At 35.4% G+C, this 19,583-nt stretch overlaps 1 protein-coding gene across 6 annotated transcripts in view; it reads right to left on the bottom strand.

Annotated features, from left to right (window-relative positions):
• CACNA2D3 (calcium voltage-gated channel auxiliary subunit alpha2delta 3) overlaps positions 1–19,583 on the bottom strand; it is a 405,672-nt gene that overhangs the window by 35,509 nt on the left and 350,580 nt on the right. For all 6 annotated transcript variants that reach the window (XR_010433489.1, XM_064667663.1, XM_064667662.1 and 3 more), the window contains 3 exons: positions 7,321–7,382; positions 6,391–6,435; positions 3,004–3,066 (listed from right to left, as the gene is read on the bottom strand). Coding sequence is in view for 5 of the 6 variants with exons in the window: in XM_064667663.1 (XP_064523733.1) it covers positions 3,004–3,066; positions 6,391–6,435; positions 7,321–7,382 (170 nt within the window). In the remaining variant the exon portion in view is untranslated. The remainder of the gene's footprint in view (positions 1–3,003; positions 3,067–6,390; positions 6,436–7,320; positions 7,383–19,583) is intronic.

Raw genomic sequence — 19,583 nt, forward strand, 5'->3', positions numbered from 1 at the left:
CAGATGTGAGAGCTTAAACAATATATTGAGGTACATTATATAACATCTAATATCAGAAATAAAAGCCATCCAAACCTAAAGCTTGTAAAGAAAACACACTAATCTGATCACAAACCCTTGTGATTAAAATGTTACTCAAAAAAGATATAAACAGGTTGTGAGAGGATTTCATAAACAGTCATTAAAAAGCGTTGTTTATAATTCCTGCATGACCTGTTTAAGGAGCTGGAACAGTACATTTCATCAATCCTATAAATTTTAACTCCTTTCAGAGTCATTTCATACTTAAAACCACTCAGCCTGATGAATTACTCATTTTGTCCTTGTTCAGCACTTGTGGACTAATAAAAATAAATCTCTATTGAGAAAACAAACATTCATGTTATGAATTTGGTATGTACTATGGAAGTGACTCTGTCATCTGCAGCCATTCATATGACAGTGGAAAATCCTGCATGTACAGCATTTTTTCTACCTTGGGAAGACCTGTTTTATTTTAGAGTCTCAACTCCCAGAAGAATTGGATATTTCTCTTCATTGTTTAAAGGGAGAAATCCCACAATTTATGAGGGGGAAAGGGCACTACACTCTCAAATTGCATGGATTCCATAGGTTTTGTATGAACTAAACCTCAATTCCATTACAAGGAACTTAGCTGACCTCAAGTATGCACCTGGGAGTTTGCAGGCAGAAAAGTTACAGCCCTAGCTAAAAAAAGGCATTCCTCCACCTAAAAAGCATGTATTGCCTTTTTTTTTTTCCTCAGGGGAATCTTGGAACATTTTCCAAAACATATGGGTATGTAAAGTCTCCTAGAAACAAGAGGAACATGACTAAAAATACTAGCTTCAATAGCTCTAGCTGACTGATGAAGAAAAATTATCCTAACTATTGGAGAGGCAATGTCAAAAAACCCTAAACCATAAATGCCTGGTTACAACCTTAGATAGTAATAAACCTGATTTATCAAGTTGTGCACCAGTCTTATGAAGACATTTCAGTGACAGTTCTTTCCACAAAAGCTCTGTCTGTAAATGCTAGTTCTCCCCCAAAGCAGTAACACACAGGTTATCATTATTTTTTTAATACATTAAGATTTAATTGCAATTCAGATGAAGAATTACACTGCCCCACAAACATGATTCTTGAAGCAGTTCTGGTCATGTTTGTAAAGTCCACAGAAAAGCAACCCTGGACAGGCAAGTCATTGATAAGGCACCATCCCACTTCCCTGCCCCTTCTCTATCCACAATAAATATAGAGTGTATACACACATATAAAAATAAATATATACTATTGTAACCTTGTTATAGTGTTACACAAACATAGACACAACTCTGCTGTCCATCTTGGACTTAGATCCACTGCAACTACAAAACTAGCCCTAGTTCTGGCTCAGCAGTTGTCCACACTATACTCTTCACAGGAATATGTCATGGCTGATATCAGGTAACTACCAAAGGAAACATTTCTTCCCAATATTTATTGGCCACAGCCAACTATAAACTTGCAAGTAATTTACACAAGTCACAACTATTTACCTCTAGTAACAACAACAAAAGGGGAAATAATGAGAGGAACATATTTTAAACGTATCAAGATTATTCTATAATGGCTGTATTTCTTATATCATGCTCAACTCAACAGAAAATATAGATTTAATAATTAGATAAAAGGCAAAAAACTCCAAAAAGCTACTTCAAACATAACACAGTTAATTTTTAGGTAATGCTATATTTTTAGCTTATAATTTTTTGTATACATCCTGGAACTATATTCAGAACATGCTTGACATTCTAAAGGAATGGAAGCAATAAAATTAATAAATTTAAACAAAATAATCCATGTCAGTTCTCAGTTTTGCATATAAGATGACGTACCACGAAGAATGACTAGTGCATGACACAGTACAGCATGTTTAACAGTTAATGCTCTGTTGGAAGGACAATAGTTTCAGAAAAATTGCCTTTCTCTTGTTTATTATGTGCTAATATAATTTTCAAAGTCCCAACCAAAATGGAGCAAGGGAGAGAGGGTTCATAAGGAAACAGGCAATTATTTTTGTGCTATTCAAAGGCGAAAAATATCTCTATCTTGTTACTTCCAGAAGTGTCAGATTTAAGGCTACAGTAATTCAAGCTTTTAATTTAAAAGCAAAATACTCAGTTTAGCTTCTTTTTTCGCCATTCACTTCGAGTTTTTATCTCCTCTCCAGACACTCTTCCAAGTCTTCCAGAGGTCTTTCCAAAAGCTGTTTCTCAGTAACCAACCCAGTCATAACAGATTTAATTCACCTGAGGGCTAAGTAGGAGTGTGAATATTCCTATTCACAATCCCAACACATAAAAGAAATTCAACTTCAGACAATTCTGGCATAATTGGGGCACCATCCCAGCCATTTTCAGGCAAAAGTTAATGAGAATGGTGATGATTCCTTCATAAGGTTCGCATGATTGAGTGATTATACATTAATTTTTCAATAATTTTCCAAGAAGAATAAGCGAACTGATGTTTTGAATGATCTTATTAATCGTGCTCCTTGTCCTCTCTGTTGTGATGCTGAGTGCTTAGTTTTAATCCTTCAATGTCTGTAATCCACTTCAGAAAACAAACTCCTCAATCAGCAGCTCTGTAAAATCTCATTATCTCAAGTTTGAATGTAAAAGCTCTGTGTCCCCTCCCTCCCTTCCCAGCCTTTCCATGGGACAAAAATGCCACAGAGAATCCGGGGCTTTTTTTGGGTAAAAACATTTTACAGAAGACAGACACTTCTACAGCAAGAAAGGCCTTTAAGAGAACATTTATGAGTTTAAGAGCAGACCCTGCCCCGATGGGAGACAGAAACAGCTCCTGTGAGAAACAACTTACACTCTTTGTAGAAGGAATTTTTTTAATTTTATGTTACTGAACCCTTACCATTTTCAGATGGTGGCCTATTTAAGAAACAAGTACTTTTAGACTAATGTGTTACATGCAAAAACTGAAGAAAAATCTTTCTCTTACCTGTCTATAGTCTTCAGACACTAAAATAAATCCATTGTTATCTATTAGGTAACAGTTGATTGTCTGAAAAATGATAAAATACTATTTTAATTTTTGATTTTAGGATACATCAATAAGTTAATCATGTACTTCTAAGTGAATTCTAAATGGATAAAACCTTCAGGTTGTTATAATGGTTTGCATAAATTCTGGGTGCAGTCCTGACTTATAGGATGTTATCCGATTTAATTTTTATGCACTTGTCTCATGCAAAACAAAACGAAGATGTGTACAAAATGGGAGGATATAAGATAATTACAAACAAACACAAGAAAGACAAGGTCAGTGTTTTTGTAAGCCATTCTTAAAAGTTTTCCTTATAACTAAGTTTGCAAAGGCTCAGAACTTTGGTCTTCCTGATGGCTTCTCCTGTGTTTGGAAAAAAACATCAGCACAGTGTCATTACCCTAATGATGTATTAATGAAAACACAGTGTCAGCCTGCAGAACCAACAGGGGACCAGGTAATATTTTTTAATTTGTTCATTGGGGGATGGGACCAGAAACTTCTGTAAAAGAGGCCCCACAGGTCTCCTAAAGCTTTTCAAATTGTGTTTTTAATTGGGAACTGGATTTAGAGGTAGGACTGTTAGCCTTTCGTAGGTCAGACTTATAAACTGTATAAAACAAGGTAAACCCAAATCAGTGCTTCCCTGCATACACACATGCACTGTTTTAACCTCAAGTGAATTACTCGCTACAGGCAAAGTTTTAATTACTGAGCTTCAGAGTTTAAACATAAGGTTCAACTCAAACCCTGATATAACTCAGTTTCTCTTCAGTAATGCCAAATACCTACCTCAGTGTTGAATCTTTTTCGTGTTTCTGTTGTTGGTCTAAATCAGCAAACATTTTTATCATTGCTTATTGAATTTTCTGTGCCATTTGTGTAAAAAGAAAAAAATTAGGTAGAATGGCTTTCAAAATAGGAATCCTCATGGCTTTGTTTTCAATTCAAAATCTCCCCTGCTGCAAATGGGCTGTACAGAGATATGACAAAATATACTTTTTGCTACACTCTGCACATTCAGCAAAATCCCTCTGTTGTTTTAGGGAGGAAAGCAGCCCCAATGCAGTAGTAGTTGTGCAAAATGCAAAAATGCAGCCTGGTATTGCAAGAAATGTTTAGATGTGTCTGACTCTCATTCTGGCCATATATTAGTACTGCTCTGTGGGGCAAAGAAGAGGAGAGATTTGCAAAAATGCTGGCTTGAGGTAGACTTTTTATAGAAACAAGAAAGCCAAAATCAGGCAAAAGTTCAGAATGAACATTATTCCCTAATGCAAATGCAGGATATTCATTCTAATAGGGGAACCTAAGCTACAGGCACCCCCAGTGACAGAAAACCTGTCAAAAAGGAAGTTGAAACAACTCATTTCCGACCTTTGATCTGCTAGAAAGCCCAAAATTGGCAAATGCAATGTGAAAAGCTGATGATGCTGGCAAAGAACCCAGCAGAGCTAATGCATTCAGAAGAGGCAGCTCCTTAACCTCAGTGGTGTGTGAAGGGTGGAATTTCATGAGGAGGCTGTAACACCAGAACACTGCTGTCCCCAAAGTCCACCATAAACCTCCCACCAACTTTATTAGGAGAGGAGCTAAGTCAACAGAGAACTCTTTTGAGGATACCTATTTGCAGTACTCATGCATGAAAAATTAATCTGAATTCAGTGCTTTAGAAACACTACTTCTCCATAGAAAATAAATAAAAGTAATTATGCTGGACAAGAAAGAGTGTAGGCTTAATTTCGTAGCTTGTGACTTACATGCTGTTGGGAAAATACTGGCTCAGTTCAAGAATTAGTGGCCATGTCTCAAATCTCTAAGACAGAGTCATTCACCAGCATTGTTCAGAAATTTAAAAAATACTAATTTTTTAGCATTATTATTGGAAACAGGCATAATGAAATAAGTGGTAAGTGGAATCTGCATCTTTTTGGTGGAATGTGAAGATAAGAGGGCTTCTATTTCAATCCATTTTAGAAACATTAACAAGGGGAAAAAAATATTCATTCAGGACCATTCATTCAACTGCTTGCCAGCAAGATAAATAACGTTCAGTGTTCAGCATTGTGTTAAAGAAACAGTTTGTAACAACTTCAGCACTGACAAAGGGCAGCAGGGTGCATTTACTCATCCAACACATTAGCAAATCTCAAACAAAAGATTTCTGATACAAGATTAATGCACGAGATAATAGCTTTGAGATTGACTGGAGCTGTATGAAAGAGGTTTAATTCACAATATTTCACAGGTATTGGAAGTGAACCATGTTCAGGTTTGCCCAAAGGTTCAAGTTCAGTGAACTTCAGATTTCAAGGGGAATGTTCTATAGGTGGAGAGTCCCTGAGCTTGTAAAACCTTAGGCATAAAGTCCAGAATAAACACAGCAAGAATGTTGACTGAGGTCTGAGAACACATTTGAATTACAGTAACTTTGATCAAGTTCAAGCCCTCTATGTATTTTCACAGCTCCAATATACAATAACAGTAATGGAATGTAATATGGGTTAAGAAACCAAAAATGAAAAAGAAAGAAAACAGTACATTTAAATAAAATGTGAGGCATCAGGAAACCAAGAAGAAATGAGCAAATTCAAAGCTTAAAAAAAAAGAAAAAAGGATTTCAAATTAATATGATGTTTTTTAGAATCAAAAGTATCACACACATTGATAATTTGCTTTATTTTTAATTAATTATTTTTGCGACAAATATTTTGCTATTAATAATAATTAATATTTATTGATTATTGTGCCATTCCATTTGCATTAATGACTTAATATTTACTTTTAAATGCTTTAATTTATACCATAACTGCTCACAGATATTTTCCTGTCATTGAGAGAAGGTGTGAAAGTTAACAGACTCAACAGAGGAGCTGTGATATTTGATTGAGTCCTATCAACAGTATGTTTTGTCATTAAGAAAGAGTTTGGAATCTCTAAATCACCAAGGTTCTCAGTATTACTAAATTTCCACATATGCTCACATGGCTCCTGCTGGTGTCAAGCTGAAAAGACTTTAAACTGCTTATGTTTCTTTAAAGTTAATAATAAAGTAGTAAACAAATGCCTTAGCACTGCTCCAAATTATTTCCCAAACTGGATTAACAAAGCAGAATTTACTGCAATGTGTTTTAGGTACTGGTGTCAACCTTGTAATTAAATGCATGTCTATAAGCAGTCATCATAAAAGTCTCAGTATCTAAATAATGTAATATATTAAAGGTGATCACAAATTACATCAAGAGATCATAATGTACACGAGACGTTCAAATCAAATTCATCAACTTTATGTTCTACTGCAGTAGAGATATACATGGAAAAAAAAATCTGTTAAGTACTTACTTCATCATCACAACTTATAGCACATCTGCCATCGAGAGATGCACACTAGGGATGATATCAAAAATAAATACAATATTTTCATTTATCATTCAAAGATTACAAAATAAACATTTCAAAAATTCAAATGGGCAGAATTATAAAGGAGCTGCTATTGATTACATTTTTATCTAAAATGGTTCTAAAAATGACTAAGAAAATTTTAAACCTGTTCACCAAACCCGTTCTGTTCCTGCCTGCAGAGAAAAGGTGCAGTCACATGTAACAGTTCCAGCTGGTTTAAACACCACAATCTCCTCCATGTGCTGGAACCTTCCAGGCCATTCACAGAGGGAGGGTTTTCCAGTAGGGGTTGGGCACACCTGCATTTTAGGGTTTTTTTTGGACCAGTACAGTTCCAATCCATTCTCAAAGTAGGGGTGGCATCCCCTAACCTTTAGAAAGTACCTGATCATCCTCTTCAATGAGTATAGATTCTATCCCTTGAATGTTTTAAGTGAAATTTATTGAAGACTATGAATGCCAACCATGACTCAGTAATCTAGTTTAGTTAAATAATGTGATACTTCAGTTACTGAATGTTACAACAGAAAAGTAAGTGAGAAGGGATAATTCTGCTACTACTGGAAGCAAATAAATATCACAGTTTTGTTTACTGTTTATACTTTTCTAAGGCAGAAAAACAACATGCCAACAAATGTACTGGGGTCTAAAATAAATAATCTTTCTAATTGCCTCCATAAACGTGGGATCAAGCAACTGTTATTCACCATTGAATTCTCCTTTGTAATGAGGAACTGGAATGTAAATCAGAACTAGTCTTCAAATACATTGTTTCTTTAAAACAGTTTGCTTATGACAAAATACTGCAGATCATCAGCACAGTTAAAAAGCTGTTGTGCATTCAATGACAAAGAAAAATTCAAAATATACCTGTCTGCTTGCAGTCCAAAATTTCCGCTGGAAAAATTCAAGTTTCATCTGGATACCTACAGCTAGGAAAGACATAAATTAAAACAAAATAAATTAATAAATAAACCAAGCATTTTTAATTCCTTCAAAACAATTATTTGAAATTACTCAGAAAGAAGAAGTCTTACAATGAAAAGAGAAAGTAAGCCCTGAAATAAAAAAACACAGCTAATTAAACTGAAGACACCACACAGTCATATTTTAAACCCTTTACAGTCTGGTTAAATAGGAAGATGCTGTTAGAGATTTAGATATTCATCACATTGTACAAAAAAATCGTTCAAATTGCATATGTCTCCATAATTAACATAAAAGAACCACAAGCTGAACATATTTATGTTCACACCAATTTCATTTATATTTTACTGGTACCAATACAACAGCTGTAGGGAACTCACACTGTGTGTTTTGTGATGAAGATTTGCTGAAACAACACGAAAATTTGGTTAACATTTCAAGTGATGATTTGTTTTGAGGTCATTTAACCCAAGGCACATCAGTGGAACAAAAGAAGCATTAAAAAACTTGTTTGAAAAAAACCTGAAGTTAAGATTATTATGTGCAGTTCTGTCAAAGGAAAGTATCGGACACATATAACTGGGTTTCAAATTTTAAAGAAAAAGGCTATTAATGATAATAAATTGTAATTTAAAAAATAATTATTAATGATACTAGAGGTGTAAGTTATACATTTCTCATAATTTCAGGTGGGATTGCTTTTCCAAATATCAGTGAACTCTTCTTCCTGCCTAATCTGATGTTCCTATTGAAGAATGATATAATGCACTGTGGTTTGCATAAGCTCCAAAGTTGATTCTTCTGGTCTCACCTGCCTAAACTGAGAGAATTCAAAAAAGTTTCAGTTGCAAAGCCTTAAAAGTCAGGAATCTAACTCCTAGCAAATTCATTGCTACAATGTTTTGTTTAAAAACAAAGCCTCAAAAAAAAAAGAAAAAATAGTTGTTTTGGAAAACTGAATAAAATTTCATTTATTCATTCCTCCTCTAGGGTCCACAGCAGGAATCATTTATAAACATACTTACATTTAGATTATTGGCACTTGCTTTTGCAAATACACACACGCTGATGTCATGCTTGTATTTTATTTTGTGTAAGCAGGTAGGGAAAAGTCTGTGAAATGAAATCTGTAATGAACTGATACAATAGAATATGAAATCACATCAACAATTTTCTATTCTAGCAGGTTATAAATATTTTTCTGCTATCTGTAATTCCTGGATGTTTTTTGCTTAAGAGTGTAGGTAGAGAAATCCAGTGTTTTTGAATAAATACCAGAGGAAACTCTCTCCAGCTACATTTTATTATCTAGGAATTAATTTCACAGTCCACGAGAAGACACTGTCTGACAGCCATGCAGCATGTGTTTTCTTCATCTACGGTCTGCCTTTAGGTTCAGTCCCAGCACTCAGGTGATCTGCACATCCCACCCCCTTTTTATGAAATGAAGGCAAAACACACACACTTTCCTCAAGGAAACCATTTCACTTCTGGGTGTTATGTCAGCCTGGGAAATGTCCATCTCATCTGCTGTTAACAGGAGAGATGCCTGGGCTGTACTTAGATATTGCTCATTTAAGGTCCTGATAAGGTTGGCCCTTTGGAGTTCTCACCTCCCAGAGCAGAGGAGCCATTCACAAAATTGAGAATATTTCCATTTCCAAATTATCAAGTTCATTATGCCGAGGATGTAAAAGAACAGAGTTTCTTGCACAATTCCACACAGGAGCTTCCCTGTCATGGAATGAGTAGCTTCTAAATAATCTATATCCTATGTAGTATAAAATAAATGAAAATTACTAATGCTTCCTAAAATTCAGCTAAAACTTATTTGAATGCCTCTACTTTCAAAAGAATTAAGTGTTAGTGTATGGGAAAATAATTTTCATTTCAAGCCCTGATGTGATACTAAAGCATTTTTGCAGGTTTTTCCCTCCTGAGCTTTTCAAGAACATTGTAAATAGAAGATTACTTTTTTTGGTTTGGTCATTTAATGCCATAAGAGCTATTCTTCAAAAGGTTTTAGAGTCAATATATTCTTCTGAGCACTCCCTAGTCCTTCAGCACTTAAGAACTTCAATATAAAATACCTGTGCTCCAAGTCACTCTATATTTAAAATGTATGTTTTACAAACTGGCTACATGTGGGGGAAAAGGGAAACAGGAAAACTTCAAAATTATATGTCCCATGTCACTAATTCCTAGTTTAGCCTCCTGGGTGTAACAGCTACCACAGAGGTTAGATTAAAAACCTGTAATTGCACTGAAACTTGTCTAAATATTGTTCAGTAAGGTACCCAGACAACACCCACATTTTTAATTAAAAAACAAACTACAGACAACAAAACCTCTAATCGATCTTTGTGTGCAACATACACTTTAAAGCATAAAGTAGTCTTCAACATTTGCAGGCTTGGTTCAACCAAAATGGCCAAAGGATAAAAATTATTTTTTTCAGCCAGGAAAAAGTAGTCAAGATGAGGCGAAAAGGTTTTGTCTTCACTGCTGCATTTCCTCTGTAATGTCACAGGGGAGAGTGGGCTGGAGCTGGAGACATGCAGGAGAGCAGTCCATGGGAGCTGATGGAGGGGTATTGAACTCCTTCTCCATGTAAAACAAAACCTTTCATTTCAAACAAATATTGCAAATCCAATTTTTTGTCTCAATAGCATCAGCAAATTTTCTTAGGTGATTCCGTTAAATACCTTCAATGCTGCCTATGGAAAACAGCTATTAAATCCCTGAGATTTCTTCCCTTAGTTTAATAAATTAGCTGCTATTCTGCAGTGCAGACCCTATGAAATAACAGATGGTTGAGAATGACAAAGTTATATTCTTGGCTGAGTGATAATTATCGTTAAATAAGTAATTTCCTTATGCATCAATTCCACGGCAGAAGGTAATATTTCACTCTTCTAGTGGGTTGCTTTTGGGATAGAAGTACTGGGAAGTGTTCAACTGCTACAGGGCTCAGGGCTGCTTAGTATCAGGCAAACATGAAGGAAAACAAATAACTCAGAATAGATCAGGATTGCTTGAGTTCATTTCAAGATCTCCACGGTTAAGCAAACAGACAGAAAGATTAGGAAAGCCTTCCTCAACAAATTACTTCTATGCACAGAATTACAAGACTACTTAGGCTCTAAGTAAAAAGAATAATTTCCTACTTAAAATAAGAGAGGAAAATGGATTAGACTGATTTATTTCAGGCAAGAGAGGAGCTGAATCTCCCTATAAGCCTGACAAAGAGATTTCAAATACATAATTATAGGAAAAAGTAATAAAAGCTAAAGGGATTTCCATTCTGTGAAATATCTATAGACTATTGTACTATATAAAAGCAAGGTTAAAAAAATATTTTAATGTCTCCTCTCCTTTCCCACAGAATATGGTATAGACTAAGAATCTTTCTCAAATATAAAAGATACCTAACATTTTGAGAACATTTTGGCCTCCTATTTCTGATGGAATTATCTTAAATGAGGTTTAACTTGGCTTCAAAATAAGAAATCTAGGATATAGACTTGTAGCAGGGTTATTTTTCAATCTGCATTTCTTTTGTGTATTAAGCTTAGACTCCTTAAGGTGCTCTTCTTTTCACCTACTAATATTAACTCTTATTATTATGTTTTAAAATATCTAATAACTAAATTTGAAATATTCCAGAACGCATTTGAATATTTTAAAAAAGTTGATTGCACTTCTTTTGTTTAAATCTGTTTCAGTTCAAAAATCTCTGTCTTCAGTGTTCAGCTCAGGAAAATAATGAGACACTGAATATTGCACCCCAATGCATAATACTGAGAAATAAACACCAGAGCTGTCAAGAAGAACAGCCAGTACAGATTCATGGAAGGCTCCCACCACCAGAGATGATAAAAAATCCCTATAAAACATAGGTGTTATGTAGCATAATTAAAAAGAAAATGTGGATATTTTTCCCCTTCAGTCTCAAGAAGTCTTGGCTAACGAATTAGAGGTATTCCAAGAGGAACTCTCCTGCAATAATATAGTTACATAATAAGTAATATATTTATGCTCCACTATCACGCAGCATAGCTGTACTCTCAGTGACAGCCACTCTTAAATCACATGCAGGATATATAAAAATACGAACAAGCACTTGTCAATTGTGCACTTCCCAGACTGCTTCCCAGGTTCAGTTCACTTGCACAGTAAAATGCAGTTTTCCCTTTCCAAATTTCACACTTCATTCAAGTCTCCTTCTCAGTGATCTTTCCCCTTCTACCCATACCTTCCTCTTCTTACCCTGACTCATTTTTTCAGTTCCTCTCTTCAAACAGAAGATCCTCAGAATTTTACTATAACATGAAAAAAATATTAGTTTTCTTATCTGGAAAGTTTTTCTTATGATAAAGCATAATTCCTACCCCAGCAAAATAAGGTATCCATTATGCATTTGGATAAGATACTACTTTTCAGAAACTGTCCTCTGCAACGTGTTGGTTTGTTGGGATGGCTTTTAATCCACATAAATGTACACCTACCTTTTCCACCTGAGTTTGAATTACAGTGTCTCATTAACACTTACAGATTGTTAAAAAAAAGAGTCTTTTATTAACCTAGATACAATGCAAAATAAAAAAAAAAAGCTCAAAGTTCAAATTATCAAGTAGTCTTGATTCTATGCAATAAGCAGGAAAAAAATTTGTATTATTACTGGTATCTTACATTTATCTTCTTGCCATCAAATAATTGGAATGACTGCACATACACAGACATTTTTGAGTTCTATATAATTATCAGTTTGTTATGGGGACAGTTTGCAGATGTCATAATGTGTCATAAGATTTAGCAAGAATCCTTCCCTCATCAGAGGTATTGTGAGGCAGTATGTAAATGAGTGAAATCTTCTTAAATGGGCAATGAAAAGTTGAAGTTCTCCCTCTTTTCTCATGGACTTCAAACATGCTCTTTCCTTACAGAAGGTTTTTAGAATTAGTGGCGGAAGCAGTTGCCTGGATGGAAACTCCCAAGATACAGAGAAGGCAAGGGCAACTGGAATTTCCTGGAGGCCAAGCTCAAGAAGAAAGGGAGGAGATACTGGGAACTTGATGCGAGGCCAAGTTGAAAGGGGAGCAGGATGATGATTGCTGGGAGGCCGGAGTTCATCCAAACTCAAACCACCAGGGAAAACTGAAGGGCTTGGTTTGCAGCCAACCCCTGACAAACTGAACTGTGGAGGGCAGTCTGTGAACATCATCATAAACCAGACTCCCTGTGACTCCCTGACACATATCTTCCTTCTGGAGGACTAATGAAGTAGCAGCAGGGGCAGGAGGAAACACAGAAAGGATATAAATTGAGTGAAAACATTAAAAAAAAAAAAAAAAAGACACTCTTGACTCAAAGTCCATTGCTTTTTCAGGAATCTTCACTGAGGAACTTGGAGTGAAACAGCTTACCTGTAAATTATCATTCAGACAGTTATACTGTGTTTCAGACTTCATAAGATAGTAGCTGATGTGCTGCCAACACTGTTACAAAGGGCTCCCACAGAAATCTACTCATTTACCCCGTGATAAACTCTGTGTACCAGGAGCACAGCTCAGGGGAGGTACTTGAGAATCCATCTCTAACTTAAAAAGAAAAACAAAACCGACAAAACCTGGAACAAACAAAAACAAACAAACAAACAACACACAAAAGAACCCCAAACTGAAAAACTCCCCTACGCCTGGAGGAAGGTAACCACCAGGCATGCAAAATTACACTGAGTGCACTTTGCTGGAAAGATATGCACTTTGTTCCTGAGAAATACAAGGAGTACATTGATAATATAAAGTAGGGTCTTAGATTGCCAAAACTGAAGAGGGTGAGGCAGGCACAGTTAAGCCCTGTCTGGTGTCTGGAGTATCCTCCCTGTGACTTTTAGAAAATACCTGACACCTACTGACACCTGGTTCATTCCATTACACACACACACCAAAAAAAAAAAAAAAAAAAAAAAAAAAAAAAAAAAAAAGATGAAAGATGAAAGATGGGCAGTATTTTTCTTTTTTCTTAGCCTTGGGAAGCTTCAGCAGCTTGCAGAGGGAAGCAAGAACCATTGCAAAGGAAACTTTGCTGGTGGTAGAGTTTTTATGAATTCCTTTGAGCTTTCAACTTTCTTCCAGAATCTCTTTGCATGGCAAACACTCAGACAAATATATCTGAATTCTGATGGTACAGGAAGCATGTAAAGACTGAAAGCAAGCATATGAAGACCACAGTAATGCTAAAATAATGAAGCAATGAGGGTATTTTTATAAATCCCTAACCAATTTTTAGTTTTATAGTGTTTCCTTGCTATTCAAGTACAGCCCATGACTGAAACGAAAAGTAGGAACAGTATATATTTGTAAGCACATTTATAAATCTTAAGGGACGATCCATGACTTGTCAAGTGCTCAAATAAAGCTTTACTTCTCACAACTGAGGTTGTAGTATAGAGTAGCAGAGCCAGTTTACATTTCAATCTCAGCCAAAAGGCTGTGGTTTCAAGTTTGCAATTAAGGAACCCTAAGAGGCTCAAAGTTCAGACAAACATCCAGAAATTAGGATACTTATCTGAACTCTTAGAGACTCTGACCAGATTCTCTTAGGAGATGTTGGGCTTTCTGCTTCCACTTGTAACTATAATTCAACACATTCAAACCTCGATCATATTTTCTTTTCAGACCTCATTCTGGCGACTACCTAAGCATTTTGACAAAAAACCCTCTGTTTCTCCATATCTCAGCATTGTGAGAAAGGGTGATTTCAGAAATGGGCAAAGCTTCTATTGCTATTTCCAAAGAGGTTTACCCCTCTCAAACTGAAATATTATCATAGCAGAATGGGTACAAGTTGTCCTACTGCCAGATGCAGAATATTTTGGGTGAAACATTAAAGATAAATATTATGTCATCCACTGCAAAATGAACTTGGGAGGGAGTTTTCTGTCCCTTTGTCCCCTATCAGATCAGTGCCCTCCCACTACAGACCAAGGGGCCAAGACATGCAGACTGTGCTGCTCCCAATCTTAGCAGAGAGATGGGACTTACAGAATTCAACTCTTCCTGCAGAACACACTGACTGCCAACTGCTTGCCCTGTCCTGTTATCACTGGGGGTACTTGTACCTTGTATACAAGGTCTATGAATATATGAAATCTCATTAGTCAAACTGGATTTATGACAGTCAATGAGAAAACACCAATATTCTATTTTATCACATCATTTGGAAATAAGTATTAGATCTCTCATTTACTGAGTTATAATAAAAACAGTGACATTCTTTACAAACTGTTTGCTGCACTGTGATTAGAAAATTACTTTGAATTACTAAAAATACGAGTAATGTTATTTGAAGTCAAATAATACATCAGAAATACCTCATCATGAATACAAGTCTCCAGCCTTTCAACACCATATCTATTAGATGTTTTATAAGTCAAATTTTTACCGTAATGTTCCAGAATAGTTCTCATGTTTTTATTTTTCTAAGATCACTACTTTATTTAACCATCTTTTTTGCTGTTTAACCACATGATGGTAATGTATAGTCTTAGAAAAGTGCAAAAAAATGTATGTGCCCAAAAGAATCCTGATTCATGTTTGTGTCTTTTACTGAACAATTTTAAAAAACAGTAATAGCAAAAGAGACACATTTTAAACTTTTCCATGAACAGTATAATTGCAAGAGAAGCCTTTTTTAAAAAAATCTTGCATAAAAAAATGCATTTTTATTGAATATCTGTGTAGAAAAGAACACAGCTGCCTATTTGCTCAACAAAAGTAGGAGCTAGTATTTGAGCTACAAACTAGCATTCCTGGAACATCCTGAACTAGAGGTTTAAACCATGTCTGCAATGGAAAGGAATCTTAGATTAATAACACTGAAAGATTCTCAAATGTACTGAAATATAAGCTTTCTTCTTTTTCATATTCTCCTACTTTGTATATGTTAAATAAAAAGAAATATCAGCATTCAAGATGTATTCAGTATATTACAGACAAACATCTCAGTTTGAAAGTCAGTCTCTAAAACTATGGATTAACATTACCCATAATCGGAACATTTCACATTTACTTAACTTTATTTCATGTGAACCATTTATTGCTACCATTTTGAAACCATCAAGATATGTTAACTATACCTCTCAGGAATAAACTGTATTAAGGAAAATAACATGTCTTTTGCTTTATCTAACGTTTAGAAGTTCAAGTGTGTGAACTGGAAAACAGTTAATGTGCATCCAAGAGGTCAAATATTCAGGGATAGAATGACGCCTTTCTATTTTACTTGTCTACTTACCATATTTCAGAAATAATCTTCACAATTGCTACATAAGCCCACACACTCACCAGCAGAAATGGTTGCTTAGGTCCGATCTGGTGACTATTAATGAATTGAGAAGTGTCTTCATAGTGCTAAAAATAAGCTTATTTGCTTCATTGCACAAAGATGAAATGATCTTCTTAAAGCCACAAAATACAAACCCTGATCTACTGACAAACTTATGGCCAAATACATAATAAATAAATATTTTCAATTGATACTCCAAGAAAATAACAAAGAAATAAGGCTTTTAAAAAAATGTCAAGATTGATAAATGAAAAGGCACTGACAGACTTTTTGTAATAAAATGTCACCATTGCCAGAGATCTGTGTGCCAAGTTATGACCATAAATGAACTTCTCTGAGTGAGTTATTGACTTCTAGAAATAGTGTAAGTGCTGACATGACTTTCACAATGGAAGTACAAATGGACCCTACTTTCTTCACATAAACTATTATCCAGATGCTTCTACAAGTAGTATATCACAATTTATATACAACTGATTAGGAGGATTTAGCTGTCAGTACAGCCTTAAAGCATTCCTTAAAGGAATTGCAAATTATAATTTTTGAGAGAAATCAGTCTCATGGATACCAGATGTAATCCCCTTTAATCTAACAGCCTTGAAATAAATCAGGAAGGTTTCTGAAAGGTAATTGTCTGGTATTACATTAAACTAAGGATTTATCATACAAAATAGCTTCCATTTCTACTAAGTTTCCTAATAGGTGCAAATTCAGCTGGGACTTCTGCCTGGAAGGTGTTGAGCACTGCTAGTGCTCACTGAAGTCTGTGAGAGTTAAGGGATGTCCAGCATGCGATAAGAACACTTAGCACCTTCCAGAATGGAGCTCTGGAGAACACAAAAAGGCCTTAAATCTCCACTCAAGGAAAGGACTTTTGGCAGGAATTTTCAGAAATTATGCTATTGTGTAAAGGAAAACCTATTATTGATTTACAAGTAAAGTTAACCTTCCAAAGGCCAGGTTTTTATAGTTGTTAAGGCATATACCAAAGACCGGCTGATACTGATGGGCTTTCCAGAAACATTTCACACTGGATTTCTGAAGTCTCTATCATATTCCTGGGCATCAAAATAACATTGAAATACCACTTTCCAAAATGTAGACATTTCTAAATGATAAAGGTTCTCTTGGAAGTGCTGCTGTAACACATTTATAAAGCATATTTAATTTTCTAATAGGTCAATTCAATCAATTCTTTATTTTTCTGCTATTTTACAAACACTCCTTTTCAGAATTAATCTTCTCAGCATGTCTATAAGGTAAGCAAAGATTATCTTCTCCATTCTCTCACAGTACAGAGCTGATATGCCCTACTCTAAGCGAGAAGCCCTTCTCCCTTTCATTAAAAAAAAAAAAAGGAAATAAAAAACACACATTGGAGATGCAGCAAACTATAACCAACTCCAATGAAGTGGATTTATTTTAAATTCTGATCTTGATTTTTGTATTAAAAATGGTGCACTTGACCACAGAAGGAAAAAGAGAATGGTCCCACACAAATTTCCCTGCTTTTACATGCAGTTAGAAAGAATCTATAAGGATGGAAGAATACGACTCTTGCATGTGTAGAGATACTTTTCTACTGTGTTGACTTCATAACTAAGACTCTCTTTTTCACTTAATCAAATTAGACTGTAGTACTGATTATGCTCATATCCACAAATCAGCATTTTAACTGAGTTTCCATGGAAACACTATATTGTCCCTGTTTTCTTTTTAGACAATGCTATGCTTGTTTAACAAGTTTGCCGAGGACAACATGTTTTGTTTAAGTTACATTAACTGGAGCCAATACTTCCTAATTACATTACCAGAAGAAAAACTTACAGCAGTACTTTTACCATGGGAAACCCTCCATTGTTCAGCCCATCTTAATCTCTAAAATCTCAGCATCTCCACTGCTTAAAATGTGTTAACTGGTCTTATACATATAATTTTTTATAAAATGACAACATTGCTCTTATCTTACAATATTCATATGTAAGCAAATTATCCCATGGAATGTGGATTTCTGTGAAGCTTCCACCAGAGAACATCTGCATATGAAGACAGGGTGGTGTAGTGGCTGAAGCACTGAAGGCTTAGGGCTGTTCCTGGCTCTGCTGTTTCCCTGTTGTGCAACCACGAGCAAAGCACCTTTAGTGTTCTGTGCTCCATTTCCCCAGCTGTGAAAGGGGAGGAAGGATACTTCACATTCTATGAAAAGGGATTTGAATTCTAGGAACGAAAGCAATAATAGCAAAATATTCTTACACTCGGTGTTATAGGTTAGGGTGCAATCTGAAAACAGTCATCCCAGCTTGGGGGAGAAAAATATAGCAAGGTTTGACCTTTAAAACTGTAAGACAGAACGGGAAGTCATTTATCCAGAAGTTAAGGTCGCTCTTCCAGAAACACTGGATCTACTGCTTTATAAAAGGTTAGAAAATAATGTATGACCAGCTGATGGCACCTGGTAGAGTAGATAATGTTTAGTTTTCAAGGAAAAGCCTGTACTACAGTTGCATGAAATACGAATGTTCACTTAGGTGCCTGTGTTTGAACATAACATCTCCAAATCATCACAAATTACAAATGACAGTGTTCTGTTCTTTCTTCTTTCTAATGGGTTTATAGAAAAGAAACTTGTAGCAGTAATTAATGAAAACCCATTTAAGATCTTATTGACACCAAAAAACTCCAAGGTGTGGCAATTATTATTTCACTAAACTGAACACATGATGCATAACTTCAGCTTCTAAATGCAGTCAGCCTACTCCTCCCAACGAGCACTTTAAGAAACAGAGAAGTGAGTAGTACTGTTCTTTGAGCTCATCTAACTCTGCTGAAACACGGAGATGGAGAGAAAATGGACACTGTCATTCTGAAAAGGGAAAAGGATAAAAAGTCTCAGCCAAAACATGAGTAACCAAGCTCAGCCCTGCCATTATGTTCCAAAATAACATACTGCAGAAGGAAATGAAAGCAAGTAAAGATGAAAATACGCCCTTTCCATCCAAGACAGCTACAGCTTTATGGACAGAGGAAGCTCAAACAGGTTGGTAACTTTTGAGATCCACCATAAATTGAAGAGTATTAAAATAGAAATGCCTTTGAATAAAAAGGGACTGTATTAAATGATAATATGTATTACCTGTACAGTTCAGCATCACCCAGTGGTGATACAGAAGTCAGATACAAACATGGAAGGCAAAAAGATGAGATCAACACTTAAATGCTGTCTGAACTTTAGGGCTAATAATCTACTTTTATAGAGTACTTTTTCTTTATACTTGCCCACAGGCATTTCAACTGTTGTTATAAATGTTATTCTCTCAACTAATCCATGTGTTTGAATCACAAAGTTCATCCTTCAGCTTCTTAAGGGACAGTGAAACAGAAACCACAGTTAAAAGCTTAGAGATAACTTTATAGTTAGTACAAACAAAAACTAGGCATAGCTCAGTATTATGACTGTCAGGACTTCATAATTTATGCCAATCTTACTAAAACATTTTCCTTTTTATTTAGCAGACACCCTGTCAGCCATTTGCTACAATCCTCCTAACAGATGTATTAAAATGCAGTAAACAGGTTTCCTTTTTACAAACCAAGAAAAGGAAAATATTATACACTGCACATACTTTATCAATTCTAAAGAATAGTGAAAAAATATTCTATTAATGAGAAATCATAGAATGAGGACCTTTAGGAATTCTGAACATGAAAACAGGAAATCAAAACAGAAATACAGAGGACCATACAGTCAAAACAGACAAGATAATACAGAAGAGGTAAAAGGAGTGTAAGAATAGTGAAAACATGGTGTTTCTTAACAATTTAAATCTGTAGTGTCCTTTCTTTCTCATTAGGTTATC

Source organism: Pseudopipra pipra, chromosome 11 (genome assembly GCF_036250125.1).
Source record: "Pseudopipra pipra isolate bDixPip1 chromosome 11, bDixPip1.hap1, whole genome shotgun sequence".
NCBI classification, from domain to species: Eukaryota; Metazoa; Chordata; class Aves; order Passeriformes; family Pipridae; genus Pseudopipra; species Pseudopipra pipra.